Source organism: Mixophyes fleayi, chromosome 8 (genome assembly GCF_038048845.1).
Source record: "Mixophyes fleayi isolate aMixFle1 chromosome 8, aMixFle1.hap1, whole genome shotgun sequence".
NCBI lineage: Eukaryota > Metazoa > Chordata > Amphibia > Anura > Limnodynastidae > Mixophyes > Mixophyes fleayi.
Window position 1 is genome coordinate 96,960,454 of NC_134409.1, and position 16,651 is coordinate 96,977,104.

General features: G+C 43.0%; 1 protein-coding gene across 1 annotated transcript; it reads right to left on the bottom strand.

The window, feature by feature from the left end:
• Positions 1–150: 150 nt before the first annotated feature.
• On the bottom strand, positions 151–14,982 carry LOC142100254 (uncharacterized). Its single transcript, XM_075184185.1, has 5 exons — positions 14,813–14,982; positions 14,586–14,705; positions 14,418–14,498; positions 14,269–14,329; positions 151–442 (listed from the first exon to the last, which is right to left on the bottom strand). Exons 1-5 carry the CDS (start codon positions 14,877–14,879, stop codon positions 151–153), a joined length of 621 nt encoding a protein of 206 aa, XP_075040286.1. The 5' UTR covers positions 14,880–14,982.
• Between the last annotated feature and the right edge of the window lie 1,669 nt (positions 14,983–16,651).

Genomic DNA, 16,651 nt, shown 5'->3' on the forward strand with positions numbered 1-16,651 from the left:
GGTTGCTGAGCCTAGATTGTTAGAGCATAATTCGGAACTATCATTGCTTGCAGGGGCCTCGGCACCTGGTCCAGGGAGCTCTTTTTCTGTTTTCTCCTCTGCAGGTTCGACCAGGTGTACGTCATCAGGCCGGGGGTCCAGGCGTGCTTCTTATGTGGAAGCCGCCTCTACGGCCGCGGCGGGACCTTCATCAGGAGTGGACGGTAGGGGCCGTGAGGCAGTCGGTGAGCATGCCAGTGGGGTGTCGGGTGTGAGCTCTGATTCAGGCTCTTCTTCCTCTGGGAGTGAGGTTCCAGCTAGGTCCAGGAGTTCGGACACAAGGTTATTAAGGCTGCTGGAGAGGAAGTTGGGTAGTACCCGCCGGCGGGCGGTGGTGGAGAATGCCAGCTCCAGGGGCAGGATGACTGGTAATGATGTGGTGCGCTGTTCCAATTCAGCCGTCCTGCAGGACATTAGAAACAGGGTGCGTGGCAAGATACCCACGGGCCGATTTGTGGATTTGTTTGCCATTACTAACAAGGCTAAGGATGCTTTGGCAGCAGCAATGTCACACTCTGGCGTGGGTGAGGAGGCTTATAGAAGTTTTTCCAATTGGTTGGAGGGTTTCCTGGTATTTGCGGCTTGTTACTTGGAGAGCAGGCCAGAAGAGCACATGAACATTATCAAATACATATTCTTGATCCAGGGGATGTATACCCGCTCTAGAGGTAACATGTGGATGGGGTATGACGAGGCATTTCGCAGGAAACAGGATGGTATTATGGTGATGGATTTAGGTTGTAAGGGTGTGGAGGTGTGGCTAGAGGTTACTATGCCTAGATCAGGAGTGAGTGATGCAAGTGTGATGAGGCAGAGGCAACACCCGAATAGATTGGGCCAGCCCTTTCGGGGTAGATGTTTTGCATATAACGGAGGTCATTGTGACTGAGGTGTGGCCTGTAGGTTAAAGCATGCCTGTGCCACGTGTGGAGGAGGGCATCCCAGAAGAGAATGCCCTAAGAGGAGTGGTCCATTACTTGGATGATTTCTTGTTCATTGGGCCAAGTGGGTCCTCGGTGTGTCAGGATTTGTTGTTTTCCACTCACTCATCGGTTAGAGTTATGGGAGTTCCAGTGGCAGCAGACAAATCGGAATGTCTGACGGAGAAATTGTCATACCTGCGTATCAAAATTAACACTAGAGCAGAGTGCTGTAGGCTGTCTATGGAGAAAGTGGCTAAGTTGAGGGGTGTGATTGACTCGTTGCTGGTTGAGGGTAAGGTACAGTTAAAGCAAGTTCAATCACTGCTTGGTCTACTTAACTTTGCTTGTCGTGTTATCCCCATGAGTAGGGTTTTTTTGTCAGAAGTTGGAGAGAGCTACAGTTGGGGTTACGAAATCCCGTTATTTGGTAAGGATATCCAAGGAGATTAGGGACGATTTGGATATGTGGCGTTTGTTTTTGGAGAGCTTCAATGGCGTTTGTTTGTGGATGTCCCCTGCCGCCAATAATGTCGAGCTTCAATTGTTTACGGATGCGGCTGGCTCGTCTGGTTTTGGTGCTTACCTGGATGGGGAGTTGTGTGCGGCATCGTGGCCCCTTTCTTGGCAGCAGGAAGGTCTCACGAGGAATCTCCTGTTGCTGGAATTGTTCCCAATTATTGTGGCAATGGAATTGTGGGGTAATCGCCTTGGCAATAGAAGTATAACTTTCTGGTGTGATAATATGGGGGTAGTGCATGCTATCAATAACCAAAAGGCTACCTCTCCTCCGGCTTTGAGGTTTTTGAGGGATGCTGAAGGTAAGACTGATCAGCAGTGTATACTGTCTTTTGTGTGGCATTGTTTTCATGCGGGAAAATCGAAGCCCTATATGGTTTCGGCTTTGGCAGGTATTTCCTTTTTTCTGTAGTTGCACGGTAGTCGGGATGTTACTAAGCATGTTTTGGTCCGCAAGGCCTTAAGGGGATGGGCTAGGATTTCCCCTACGGTGGAAGACAGGCGTAGGTCTATTGATAAAGGATTGTTGGCTGGTCTTGTCAATATTATTCCAGCAGTTGCTAGCGATGCATTTGAGGCCACTTTGTTCCGGTTGGCTTTTGCAATGGCATTTTTCGGTGCATTCAGAATAGGTGAGTTGGTGGCATCGTCTAGATTAGCGATTGGGTCTGGGTTACTTCACAAGAATGTTGTGGTTAAGAACGATAGCATAGCTTGTAAGATACATAGATCGATGACGGATCTGGTGAATTTCCTTGCATAGCAATAGGGACATTGCAGTTTGTCCAGTTGCGCTAGCTAGATTGTATAGGGATATGGCCCCCACCCCTGGTGGTAATTGGCTTAGGCACCGAGATGGGTACCCCCTTACGAAGTACCAGTTTTCAGCTGTCTTTAAGAAGTGCATTGCGAAGCTTGGCTTGAATATGGCAGATTATGGGACTCATTCTTTTAGAATATGAACGGCTATAGTAGCGGCTGAAGAGGGTGTTTCAGAACAGTCTATTATGGCGTTGGGTAGGTGGAAGTCAAAGTGTTTTAGAAAGTATGTTCGGCCATCTATTGCGCTTTAGGGTTATTTGCCACAATTTCATGAGGTTGAACCATGACATGTGTTGCTTGTCTTGTTGAAAGGAGGCGTGGAGGGATTTTCCATTTTCTTTTCTTCGATGGCCTGATTGGCACCCCGGGGTTTCTAGTTTTACCTTCGCATGGGTCACCCTATCTTGCATACATTGTAGTGTTCCTCTCCTTTATTTACTAGGTGTGTGTTATGACTCTTGTTTTATGTTCATTGCAATCCATCTTGCAGGTCCACGACAGGATGGCCAAAATATATGGCTGGTTGGCCATTCATTCGTTTTTTTGTGCCAGTAAAAGTGGCCCTGCTCATAACTTGAGCAGATATCCCCGGGCAATTTCAGTTAGGTGGATAGGTCTCAGGTGGCTGCGTTGGGAGTCGCTATTAAAAGGTCTGATGGATAGCGAGGTGAAATTTGGGCGACCTTCTGTACTTATAATTCACCTTGGGGGCAATGATTTGGGTAAGTGGAAAGGTTTGAACTCATAGAAAGTATCAAAGCGGATGTTGGAGCAATTAAGTTACATTGGCCAGCAGTGCACCTCATTTGGTCGGACATCCTCCCTAGAATTAATTGGAGGGGAGCGGATAGACCAGCTCGTATTGAAAAGACTCGCGGGAAGGTTAACAGGGCTGTGAGGAGAATATTCTTGAAGGTAGGGGGTGAGTTTATCAGCTACCCGTCCATCAAAGCGCGTTTCACAAATCTTTATAGATCAGATGGGGTACATTTGTCGGAGATGGGGTTGTCGTATTTTGTGGAGCAGATTTTCAGTGGCCTTGTTTGGCTATGAGAGGTCAAGTTAGTGGCGGGCTTAGGTTCCTAACTTCGGGAACCTAGCTGTGGAGGTAAGCAGCCCAATCAGCGGCCAATTTGGTCACATTCAAGGTGTGGTAGGCACTCTCCCCTAAAGGGATTGGGCAATTAGTGAGACTAACCCTTCGGGATTATGGGGCTCCGCTTAGGCTAGCGGGCCTCAGCTAATGAGCTAAATGGGGTAGAATGGCATTTAACTCCTAGACATGCCCAATTTATTGGGGGCAGAGATTATAGCTTATGGGTGTGGCCTCGGGGCTGATTGGTCTGCTTATATTGTCCACCTCTTCTCAATATATTGATCTTTCAATAAATTTCTGACCTTTCATTTTAGCCAAAACAAGTCTCTGTGTCTTTATTTCATGGTGGTAGGTTAACTCTGCTGGGTGTACCACTGTAAAGGTAAAGATGTCAACCGATAAGCGGATTAGAATAACAGAGGGCGGAGATTAGCCCGAAATAACATAAACGCTGAGGGGGCAGGTAAGAGAAAGTACCGGGTATAGCAAGAGTTAACTTTGCTGGGGGAATGGGTCAAGAGTCAGCCAATCAGGGGGAACGTAGGGGGTAGGATTATAGTGGGGAAGGAGGATAAGGTTCAGGAATGAGCAGTTAGCTTCCCCTTGCCGTCTTGCCGTCTGGAGCGTTTTCCCGCCCACCCGGGTCCTATTTTTGCTCTTGTTTTATATATATATATATATATATATATATATATATATATATATATATATATTCCTTTTTTTTTTTTTGGGGGGGGTTTTAGCGTTGGGTTACATATTTTTGTCAGGTCAGTTCAGTGAAATTTTCACAAATAAAGTTTACATATTGGCGGTAAGACGCCCAATCAGCGGCCAATTTGGTCACATTCAAGGCGTGGTAGGCACTCTCCCCTAAAGGGATTGGGCAATTAGTGAGAATAACCCTTCTGGGTTATGGGGCTCCGCTTAGGCGGGCGGGCCTCAGCTAATGAGCCAAATGGGGTAGAATGGCATTTAACGCTTAGACGTGCCCAATTTATTGGGGCAGAGATTATAGTTTATCGGTGTGGCCTGGGGGCTGATTGGTCTGCTTATATTGGCCACCTCTTCTCAATATATTGATCTTTCAATACATTTTTGACCTTTAGCCAAAACAAGTCTCTGTGTCTTTATTTCATGGTGGTAGGTTAACTCTGCTGGGTGTAACACTGTAAAGGTAAAGCTGTCAACCGATAAGCAGATTAGGTTCCTCACACAAGTTTCTGCTGAAGCACTTTGATGTTTATTTACTTGTCAAGATGGAAAAACAGTCTTGGCAGTGTGTTCAGTAATCAAACAAAACATTCACAGAAATAAACAGTAGCCCTAAACTCTGGCTATCACAGTTAGATCCTTAATCGGTCAGGTTTTTTGTTTTTGTGTGTGTGTGTGTGTGTGTGGTCACCTTTTAGTTTTTCGGTGTGTGTGTTTTAACCCTCTCTGCACTTTTAGGCTGTGGTTTCCCACCACTCTTTCCTCTAGTAGAAGGCGGCAAAGTTTCCCAATTGCCACAATATATATATTCTGAAAGGACTGTATTGCACATATCCATTTTACATATTCTGCAGCGTGTTCTGTCTGTCTGCATACAGCAAGTAAAGTATAGCCAGAGCATACTTACACATATTCAAATGGAAATATTTCTTAAGGTCCGCTTGTACTCTAATGCAGGCGTACCTGCACGGAGTTTACATCCGATTTTAAAAAAGTGTAAATTGCATTCACATTGCGTTCCAAGATGAATGAGGCATCTGGGACGCCTACCATTCATAAGATACATATTTTGTTTAAAAGATACGTGATCAAACTCAATTCTCCTGCTTAATGAGGCAGGAGTACTCTGATTTTTAACTGGCAGCTTTTGTCAAGAGCTCTGATTGAATGGCTGCCGAGCCACTCACTCGGTGTCCAAGTGCTGATGTGTTTGGACATGTGAATTTTAAAATATTCCTGCTTCCTCCTGAAGTGAATATTAACCATTAAGCAGACACAAGGGAGTCACTAGCTGGGTGGGGTTATGCTAGTTTGGGCACGACGTGTTACAGTATTATTTTAATTGTAACATAACTCATACAAATATAACATTTTGTTTGCATGATACTCATTAGATGGCAATACCTGTAATCCAATAAAGGAAAAATGAAAAACTCTGGCGCACACATCCGGAGCACACATCAATCTCTACTGTGATTGCACAATACTCAAGTGCTGTGATGTACAAGGTCTGGTGCCCTTTATCAAGTGCTTACAGTATAAAGTATAACAACGTTTTAAAACAATACATCAGACACATATAGTTAGGAACACACCTCAAATACTGCATTAAAAATTCAAAGTCTATAAAAAAATAAATGAAACAATTCAATACAGTATAAAGCACTGTGTATTTTTAGGGTAAAAATATGCAATCAAATCACAATGCAAACAAGCCAGAATACTAAATTTCAAACTAATATAACAAACTAAGCTTTCATGTGAACTGTAAGACTTTTGGAGGATGGCCTGGTGTCAAGAAGGGCAGCAAAGAAGCCTATGTAAGCCCAGAGGATGAATTGTGAGAATTTCATTGACTATTTAATATAAGGTCAAAAAAAAAATCAGGGAGAACAATTTTTAAGGACATATTATTAAAATCATCTTCCCTCCTCACCTCAAATCTCCCTCACCATCAAAACCACCACAATTTCCTCACTCTCCCAAGCTCGTTGCTTTGGTGTCACATTTGACTCCGCCCTCTGCTTTATTCCTCACATCCAGACTCTTTCCCAGTTCTGTCAACTCCACCTTAGAAACATTGCTAGAATACTCCCTTTTCTTATTCAACTGTCACACTCCGCTCCCCGGGAATCTCCACTCGAGCCTTTAAACACTGACTATCACTTTAAACCTCTCTTCTTAGTACAGGCAGTCAGCCATGGTTTGCACCTGTGATTACTTCACCTGTGTGTTAGTCAGTTCTGCCATTGGTCAGCCCCCCTTTATAAGGTCCCCTCCTTTCACCTTCTCGTTGCTGGTTCTTCAAGGTATACCTGACCTGATTCTGATGCCTCCTCCGTGATTCATATCCTGTGGTAAACTGTGCTTCATCGCTGCTGTATGTCTGGCTCCACTGATCTCTGCGCACCTGTTCCACTACCTGTGGTAATCGCTACGATCAACACTCGCTACCTACTCGGCCTGTACTGCTGACTACTGCTGTCCTGTTCCACATCTCTGTGGTAAGCTGTGCTTCATCGCTGCTGTATGTCTGGCTCCACTGATCTCTGCGCACCTGTTCCACTACCTGTGGTAATCGCTACGATCAACACTCGCTACCTACTCGGCCTGTACTGCTGACTACTGCTGTCCTGTTCCACATCTCTGTGGTAAGCTGTGCTTCATCGCTGCTGTATGTCTGGACTCCATTGATCTCTGCACACCTGTTCAACTACCTGTGGTAATCGCTATAATCAGCACCTACTACCTACTCTGCCTGCACCGCTGACTACTGTTGTCTCATTTCACATCCTTGTGGTAAGCTGTGGCTCATCGTTGCTGTGTATGTCTGGACCCTGCTGATCTCCGCGTACCAGTTCCACTTACCCATGGTAATCGCTGTGATCAACGCCCGCTATTTACCCTGCCTGCACCGCTGACTACTGCTGTCCCGTTCCACATCCTTGTGGTAAGCTGTGGCTCTTCATTGCTGTACATATCTGGACTTTGCTGATCTTTTGTGTAGTGGTTTCACTTATCCGTGGTGGTCGCTGGGATCAACATTTGCTATTTACGTTACCTGCACCGTTGTCTACTGCTGACTCGTTTTACATCCCTGTGGTGAGCTGTGGTTCATCGTTGCTGCAAATATGGATTTCATTGATCTGCTCATCTCCAGTAAACTTCATTGAACTGTGTATTATGTTCCACTCCTTAGTGGTCCTTGTTGTGATTATGCTCGTAGGGTAATCTATCTACACTACTGAACTTTTGCTGACGGTTCCTACTTTCTTGTATATCATCGTGACCATCATTTGCAGTTTACTCAACCTTCATTGAACTTTGTATTTATATTTTACAATAAAGTGGTAATACTTATTATCACCATTTGATGTCCGAATTGGATATTTCTTCTGTTGTTTAGATCTGTTCTCCACCTGTCTCACTGGGAACGTCCCTGGAGGGCCGCGACCTGCAGTGTGGAAGCAGCGGAAGCCCAAATTCCCTTGCGGGAATCCCTGGTGAATACCTTCAATCTTGTTAGACTCCGCACCTCTAGGGAAGTCTAGTCAATACCAGTTGAGACTGCAGGATCTCACTCATTCATTCATGAGCTAACCTGACACCAACATGCTAGCAAAATTCTCCGCTACTCTGTCTTCAGCCTGGCTGTCACCGTGACAGCCAGGCACCATAATGCGATCGCAGGGGTGGAGGAATCATTCCCCCTGCGATCATGTGATCTGCCTGTGACAGCCAGATCACATGATCGCAGGGAGACCAGCGGACTGCAAGACAGCGGGCCCCCAGGTAAGTATGTGCTGCGCTGTTGCTCATGGGGGGGCGCTCATCGGGGGGGCATACTGGGCCCCATGATTTCTGAAGGCGTCCCTGTCCAGAATCAAATTCAAATTACTCACCCTAATCTACCAACCCTCAACAACAACACCTTTGATACATCTCAAATCTCATATCAAAATACTCTCCATCTCGCCCTCTTAGATCTACCTCTGGAAGCAAATTATTTCAAGAATGGGCGCTAATGCTGAATCCCAAACGCTGCCTAAGGTCTACAAAAAGAAGTCACCAACTTCTTAACAAAATCACATATAATACATAGATAGTATACCTTTTGGCGCTGATTGGGTCACAAATAAATGAATGCCAGTGTCATATGGCGAATCACTGTAACACAAAACATGGAGGAAACATAGAGCAGTATAGTACAAACAGGTGAAGCATATAAAAACCCTGGGGTCTGTGTCCCTTTATGGAGTGTCTAGATAGGTCAAATCGTTCACACCACGTGAGGAAATCCCCAAAGGTATTAGGCTTACAAACACGTGTCTTGTACCACAGCACTTCTGATAACATCCAATGGAGAGATGGTCATATCCTCCATACTTTTCTCCAGCGATGCAATCACAATAAAAAAAAGGAATATCATAGCATAATACTGTTTTATTTGTATAAATGAATATAAAAGGGTAGCTAAATATGCGTACCAGAAATAAAATAAATACAGCATGTACAGCGTCAACGTGGGTATTACCCGAGTCCAGTAAGTTCTCAAAAAAAGCGCAGAGGTAACTCCACCGTCTTGCTGTCAAGTGCCTCCTTTCAGCCAACGCGTTTCAAGTCACAGGGACTCTTTATCAAGGTGACAGGTCCGGCACTTCCATAGACTTTTATGACCGCTTCCTCCGATCACGTGTTGCGCCCAGCGAATCATCTCCCTCTTTGTATCACATGATCACCGCTTGAGCCGCATACATCATCGGGAGTAGAGGCCAAAGAGAGGCTTGAGATATCTTGATAGTGCACATGCGCACTTATCATCCAGATGTAAACGGTAATAGTAATAGTACCAAAGTTCCAGCGGGATATACATGGAAATACAAAATGATCAATCAGATTCACAACAAAAACGATCCTGTAAAGTATATATATACACAATATAAAATAAACATAAAAAGAAAAGACAAACATCCCTAGTTTATACCGAGGATATAGTGGGCATACCTCTAAAGCACATATCCTAAAGGTACATATCCTAAAGGTATAATTCAGTAGGGGACTCTGGACTGAAGGACATAAGAGAGGGGACTCTATGATTAAAAGAAACAAAGCCCGCTGGTTTAATACATAAAATATTAAAAAAAATATATTCATAAAAACCATTTTAGCTCAAAATCAGCATTGAGCCCTCTAGGTGTCAGGGTCTTCAACTGGAAAATCCACCTCATTTCTGCCTTTGCTAGTCTCTGAAGTGTATTTCTATACCTCCAATGAGGTTCAGTTCGTTCTATCCCCCAGAAATTAATAATATCTTTAGGATTACATTGATGTATTTTTTTAAAATGTTCAGACAACGTGTGGGTTTCCAGACCATTCTTTATGTTATTGACATGTTCTCTTAGTCTGGTTTTTAGAGGCGTAGTGGTTCGGCCAACATACAGAAGATGACAGAAGCATTCAATTGCATATATGACATTCTTCATATTACAGGTAATAAATTGACGAATAGAGTAGATGTGGTGTTCTCTGACAAAGGAAACTAATTTACTACAGGTGGAAGGTGTGTTCCTACACATGATACACATGCCACACCTATAAAATCCAACACTTTTTATATGGGAATGGCCAACATCAAAAGTTACACTTCTAACAATAGCATCTTTGATGTTAGGGGCTTTTCTATACACAAACAGAGGTGCATCAGGTAAATTGGCACCTATCACAGGAACATTTTTCAGAATTCTCCAGTGTTTCTGAAACGCCTTTTCTATCTGTTTGTGAGCTGCATTATATTGAGACGTGAAGGCCCATTCATATCTATTACGGCCGGTTTTTATCGATTTCTCCTCATCAATGGCCACACTACTTTTGTCCCACTCATGAACTAAAGTTTCAGCCTTATTTAATAGATCATCCTTATATCCTCTATCTCTAAAGCTGTTCTTTAATTCACAAAGTTGTTCATTATATATATCCACTTCAGTACAATTTCTCTTCAAACGTTTCATTTGCCCTGTTGGTATATTGGAGAGCCAATTTTTGTGATAATGACTCTCAAAATGCACATAACTAGATCTATCTGTCGGTTTTTTATAGGTCTTGGTATGTACAACACGATCTTTGATGTAGACAGAAATATCAAGGAAATTCACGGTATAAGGACTACAGTTAAATGTTAATTCAACATGGAATGGATTAGCATTAAGCTGTTCACAGAATTCTGTCAGTGTAGACTGAGGACCATCCCATATAAAGAAAATATCATCGATAAAACGAATCCATAGCACCAGGTTTGCCCCCAAGCCACACGAACCCCTCACCCATTCTTCCTCCCATAGGGCCATGAAAAGGTTCGCGTAGCTGGGTACGAACCTGGTGCCCATAGCAGTGCCAATGCACTGCAGATAGTAGTCTTCATCAAACCTAAAATAGTTATTATTTAATATAAACAGAATGGATTCATTGATGAATTCTTTAAGGTGTTCGTCCATGTCCGTAGTATTCAAAAAATGGGAAACTGCTTTGATACCAAGATCATGTCTAATGATCGTGTAAAGTGCACGGACATCGGCCGTAACCAAAATATAGCTATTTTTCCATTCAATATGGGACAATCTATCTAGAAAATCCTTAGTATCCCTGAGATATGCTGGAGTTCTCTGGACCAGAGGTTGTAAATATCCATCTATAACTTCGGACAGATTCTAAGTAATTGATCCTGTACCAGCTATGATGGGGCGTCCCGGGGGCCTGTGACTTGTCTTATCTCTGGTAACCACCTCTCACTCCTGCCTACAAGACTTCTCCTGTCCACAAAATTCTCTTTATTAGAGCTTACCTTATCCCCCGATGATACTACCCACACTAATACACCCTCACAACTGTCCCAATCTTCACTCCAAAACACAATCGCTAATTTTGTTTCAGCAGTGCCCTCTTTCACTTACAATGTAAGCTCTCTCATGAGCAGGGCCCTCCATACCATTTGTTTTCATGTCTGCATTTATTTTGTTTTTCTTGTCCCTGTTTTATGTATGTCCTGTTTTCCCTGCTGTACAGCTCCGTGAAGCACTGTGGCTTCTTACAGAACTATGATAATAATAATAAAGTTGACAGCCATGCATTAAGCAGGATGTGCCTAAAAGATAAAATCATCTTTTTCATCTTTGATACAGGGGGGTTCTAAGCAAAAACAGGACAAATAAATTTTACTGTATGTTCAACAAACTTATATAACCCAGCAAACATATGAATATGCATATACACTGATGTTAAAATGAGCTTTAAATAACCTTTGAATAAAGCATGACATTGCTGTACCACAGACATGCCCATGGGCACTACCAGAACAGTTCCATCCTATAGAAGAACCAAAATAAGATAGGAGCAGAATGTAAACCATGTTCGGTGTTTGCATGCAGCACAGGCACTTTGGCAACACACAGAATCAAGTGGTATAGAGAAAAGATCCCCAAACTATGCTATATGAGGACCTTCACTCTACCCGCACCTCATGGGCCACATGTCATGTGCACTAGTAGGAATTCTAACTCTCTAATACACATGTGAAGTCCCTGAAAGAACTACATTTACTAATATCCACTTCCTCATAACTGCTGTGTGTATTACTGCACACAGTGGGACCAATTTGGAATTTTGCATAAAAATGCACGCATTCATCAGAGCTATAACCTGGGCTGGTTACTTTTGCAGTGGGTTGGTCACACTATAACAGGGAATCCCACAGTATAGGGTCCATCCGTCAATGTGAACCAACCCCAGCACGGACCGCGCAGAAAATTTGGTCCTGTGAAAAGAAGAGCGGGTCTCCCTGTGGCCCTCTGTATGTAAAGAGAAATGTAAAATAAAAGTGAGAGCATCAGTTCTTACAGTGTATTTATACAACATCCAAAATCTGTACAATTACAAGATTCTGCAATCATGCCCACTCCCACTCACAAATGAAGCCATTGGTGGACAAAATGATGTAGAACTCTATTAACGCAACTCTAGTAACCCACAAAATCCCCCGGAAAGCCCCAGTCACCCACAATATTTATTGCAACACAACCAGGAAACATACTTGCCTACTCTCCTGGAAAGCTCGCTAGCCTCCTGAATTTTGACAACAGACCCCATCCCAGATCTCAGACGTAGGCAGGGCTTAATGAAGGGATTTGCATCATTAAGCCTAGCCCCCGATATGCAAATGCCGCAAACTGTGACATTGTATGGCAGGAGGGAGGGCCACCCCTTCTGGGATCTCCCGAAGGGGAGACATGAAAAGTTGGCAAGCATGCAGGAAATTTGCTACTTTGGGGGTATTTGGCTACAGAGGTCACTCAAGAATAGAATGTGAGTCTCATGTGAGCCTACCTGTTCCTTAAGGCCTACCAACCATCCACTTAACCTCTCACCTCTTTTGGTTCTCCCCTGTCCCCTTTCTCTCTCCCCGTTGCTTCACTGGCTCCCTTATGTACCTGATTCTGTTTACCCTCCCTTAGGATGTAAGCTCGTATGAGCAGGGCCCATCTTCCTTCCTGTCTCCATACCTGTTCTTCCACTCCGTCTCTACTGTATCTGCCTGCCTGGAGTTTCTGAAGTACTGGTACTTTGTGTTTAATGTTCTGTACTGTCTTACCCTGTATAGTCTACTGTTTGTACCATGTACGGCGCTGCGGAAACCTTGTGGCGCCTTACAAATAAACGATAATAATAATGTGATTTGCTCACATCCTACACTGGGAGGACCTCTTCTACAGCTACGCCCCATTGCTGCAGAGTCCCTTGGTTGAATCACAATAAATACTGCGTTGTGGTCAGGGGTTTCTACCACTTTAAGGAGCCATCAAATTAATTTAATAGAAATTACTCCCAAAAGTTAGGTGCCAGCAGTCATTGTTTACATTTTCTTCTTTTGTAGTAGCATTTACTCATTGGATCCCCCTGCCTTAAGTCACTCACACAAACTGCTATGAAATGCACACACAAAACCCCTTTCCAAAGTTTTCAATTAAACCACAGCCTCTCAGTGCGCACGTGGAATCCATCTAACCATGTACACATAAGGGATCTACTCAGTGGAGCGTGCACAGACAAAAAAGCTCCCCTCAACTGAATACATACACACAAATAGTCACCCAAATGATAGAAAAAAGGGAGAGTGTGGATGAGTGCTGTCCAAATTGTAACAAATGGAGGATACATTATTTATTTATTTTAACTCTTAATTTTGAAAGGACACATGTAATAAATACAAACAGAGTAGAAAATGAGAAAGGCAGCATAAGGTAAATATTTTGTTATTAAAACATTTTTGAATAAACAATAACATCATACAAACAGAATTATGGGTGCAAGGGGAAGGGGGAAGGTAGGTAAGGGAAAATAAGAAAAAAGGGGAGGAGCGGAAAAAGACTAGCACAGAATAGGCATTAAGCAGATTGTTTGGTAGTAGGTATACTCAGTAATCTGTGTTTGAAATTGAGGAAAGAGGACAGCTCAGTCGAGAAGACGGGGGAAACACCCTAAAGCTAGGTACACACTACAGGGTTTTTGTCCAATAATTGGCTCAACCAGCCGACATACGTCCGCTCGTTCAAAAGTCGGGTCAGTGTGTGTAGTGACACGATGGTTGAAAGTCTGCCCAAATGGACGATTGTTGCCTCATTTGGTTGGTCGTACCGTTAAATATTTTCGTTCCAATCTTGTTTCCGTTGTGTAATGTGTATAAACTTCCAACCGATCCACGAAAATCCTCCGATACTTCCTCGACATGGGGGGCGTGTGTATGTAAATTGTAAATGTAAATATGTGTGTACCAGTCTCACATGGTGCGGTATCCGCACATCACAGGCTTGTGTTTTGTATAGATGTATATTGCAGCTGTCTGGCTGCAGACCATTACACGTGTATAAAGCACGTGTGTTATTACCCTTTGCATATATGTTGCCAATCTATTCATATTTACCCTTTAAAAACTTATACCTTTATAAACTATTAAAGTTATAAAGTCATATTAACCTTTATTAACTAATATTTGTAAAATACCCTGAATAAACCACACAGTGTTCATGCAACAGTTTTATTGCAGGAAAAAAGTACAACATTTTTTACAATATGACAAGTGAAAAAAATAGTATTACACTTTAAAGGAGCTACTGGATTGTGGCAGAACAGGTCTTGATGTCGCTTGGGTTTCTATCCCCTTTGATTTCTTTCCCTACGAAACAAGGAAATAAAATTTTTTACCATTAAACTTCTATATCTGTAATTTATATCCAACGCCAGAAATACTCTCATTTTCTCACCTTGCACGCTGCTCGAGATCAGTTTATGTTTTGGTCCCTGTGGCGCAATCGTAATAATAGCGGGCTTAACCTCCATATGTTCTGGAAAACAGGCGCCATTTTGGTTATTATAACGGTACACGTATGTGCACAAAGCATTTAGTTGTCTACACATGTTCACTGAAATACCTTTGTGTCTAACTTCTTTCATATCTTTTTCTTTTTCAATTTTTTCTTGTTTGATAACAAGTGTTACATTAGTGGTATCAGTGGTATCTAAACAGCCCTTCTCACTGATAATTCTTCGTTCTGACAAACAAAAAAACCTATGTTACAAATTAGGCGTTTACATTGCTTTGTGTGAAACTAGAATGAAATAAAGTCCTTCAAACAGGTACACTACATGTGCTGCTGACCTTTTTTAATGTCGTAGTCGTCCTGGTCCAGTACTTTGACCATCATCTCCACCTCTCTTGGGCTCATTGGATTTGCTCTTTGCTCTTCTTGAGTAGCTCCATCCCCCACCTTAATTTTTCAACATTTTTAAGCCCTTCCAGCACCATCTCTGACTCTGTCTCCGTCTCCATAGCTGCAACCCCCACTGACACCTTCTCCTCACCCGCAACCCCCACTGACACCTTCTTATTTACCCGCAACCCCCACTGACACCTTCTCCTCAACCACAACACCCACTGACACTTTCTCCTCACTCGCCATCTTCTGACGCTCCTCGGCGCCAGACAGGTTGCTCTGTCATTTTATACACTCAGACATGGGCGTTCGTTTCTGCTGTGGACCAATCAGCGATGATGCCAGCAGAGAATGGAGCATTCCATTACATACAAAGGGATTATATTATTGGGTCATAATCATTGCATTGCACTTTACCACTTAAATGTTCTCTAAATTTTATGTATGGTAATAAACTTCTATTTTATAGGAATGCATGAAGAGACAGTGTTGCCTTCTCTTTTTATGCGGGTTTGGGTGTTAACTATAGTGAAAGCTCTGCCCCTTTATGCTAATGTCTTTGGTATATCGCTACATGCCCCGCAAATGATGCTTCAGTGTGTACGAAATTAAAATTATTGCTCACGACAACATGGCTGTAAAAAGTTGTTAAAGGGGCGTCTGCTCTTCCCTTTATCGTCTTAAACAAGGCTTAAACAAGGCCAGTGTGTATGCAGGCCATGGACTGAGCGATTGGACCATCGACCACATGTAAATCGATCGGCATAAAAAGTTGGAGGAAAATTCTGTAGTGTGTACCCAGCTTAAGTGTGTAGTGGGCAAGCTCTAGGTGTGGGCAGGTTGTTGCCAGATTTCTCTAGAACCAGGGGAGCAAACTTGGGTAAAGAGTTCCAGCCTATCGTGGAGGTAGGAAGCAATCTTTTTCATGCATGCAACATACCAGATATGATTTTTAACTGAAGAAAGAGAAGGTGCATCCACCTGCTTCCAGTGGGACAAGATCACTGATTTGGCAGCATGTGTGAGAGAAGTTTTTTTGATTGCCTAAATAGGTTCTGATGGGGATAGGAAAGGAGAAAGACCCAAGGATCTTTAAGGATCCAAGCTTACATCATAGACTTGGATAAATTATTTTTGATCTATATGATGAAGGCCAAAAAGCGTGCTGCAACAAGGAACTGATAATGCGACATTGTGGCAGGGTTGATCTGAATAAATAAATTCTCTGTACTGCACAACTTAAGTAAGTACTATATAAATAAAGGACAAAAATAACAATACTCATGCTATGCTTAGGTGCCACAGCAAAAAATGGACTTAGGGTACAACAAATCAAAAACCATTTAGCATCTATGAAATTGTGAAAAGGTAAATACTGTGTATATCAGACTCATCTGCCCCTTATGTCCACCACATTCAGTCCAATGCCCATTACATATACTTACATAATATACTTATGTTCATGATATACAGACTTATTCTCATCATCAATGTTTATTTTTAGGGCACCACAAATTCAGCAGAGCGACAGTCAGCATACAAACCATATGCCATCTAAAAATGGCATATGAATCCTATTGAGAGAGCATCACAGGAGAGGAATCTTCGGATCCAGCTGCTCTTGCCTGCGCTGGATTCCGCAAATGGTATATGCACATGTGCAGTTAAGACACCAGGTCAGAACCAGAGTCTTCAGTAGTAAACAGACATTGCCGGGACAGCCTCCTATCGGACACTCTGTTCTGACAGGACTTGTTTATTAAATTGCTATGAAATGTCATCTG

What these genes read in the sequence shown, in the direction of transcription:
- LOC142100254 (XM_075184185.1), bottom strand. Translation starts at nt 14,879, where the DNA reads ATGAGCCCAAGAGAGGTGGAGATGATGGTCAAAGTACTGGACCAGGAC. An exon ending in CGACTACGACATTAAAAAAG is followed by an intron (nt 14,706 to 14,812) that starts GTCAGCAGCACA and finishes TTTGTTTGTCAG; the next exon opens with AACGAAGAATTATCAGTGAG. An exon ending in GAAAGAAGTTAGACACAAAG is followed by an intron (nt 14,499 to 14,585) that starts GTATTTCAGTGA and finishes CCTGTTTTCCAG; the next exon opens with AACATATGGAGGTTAAGCCC.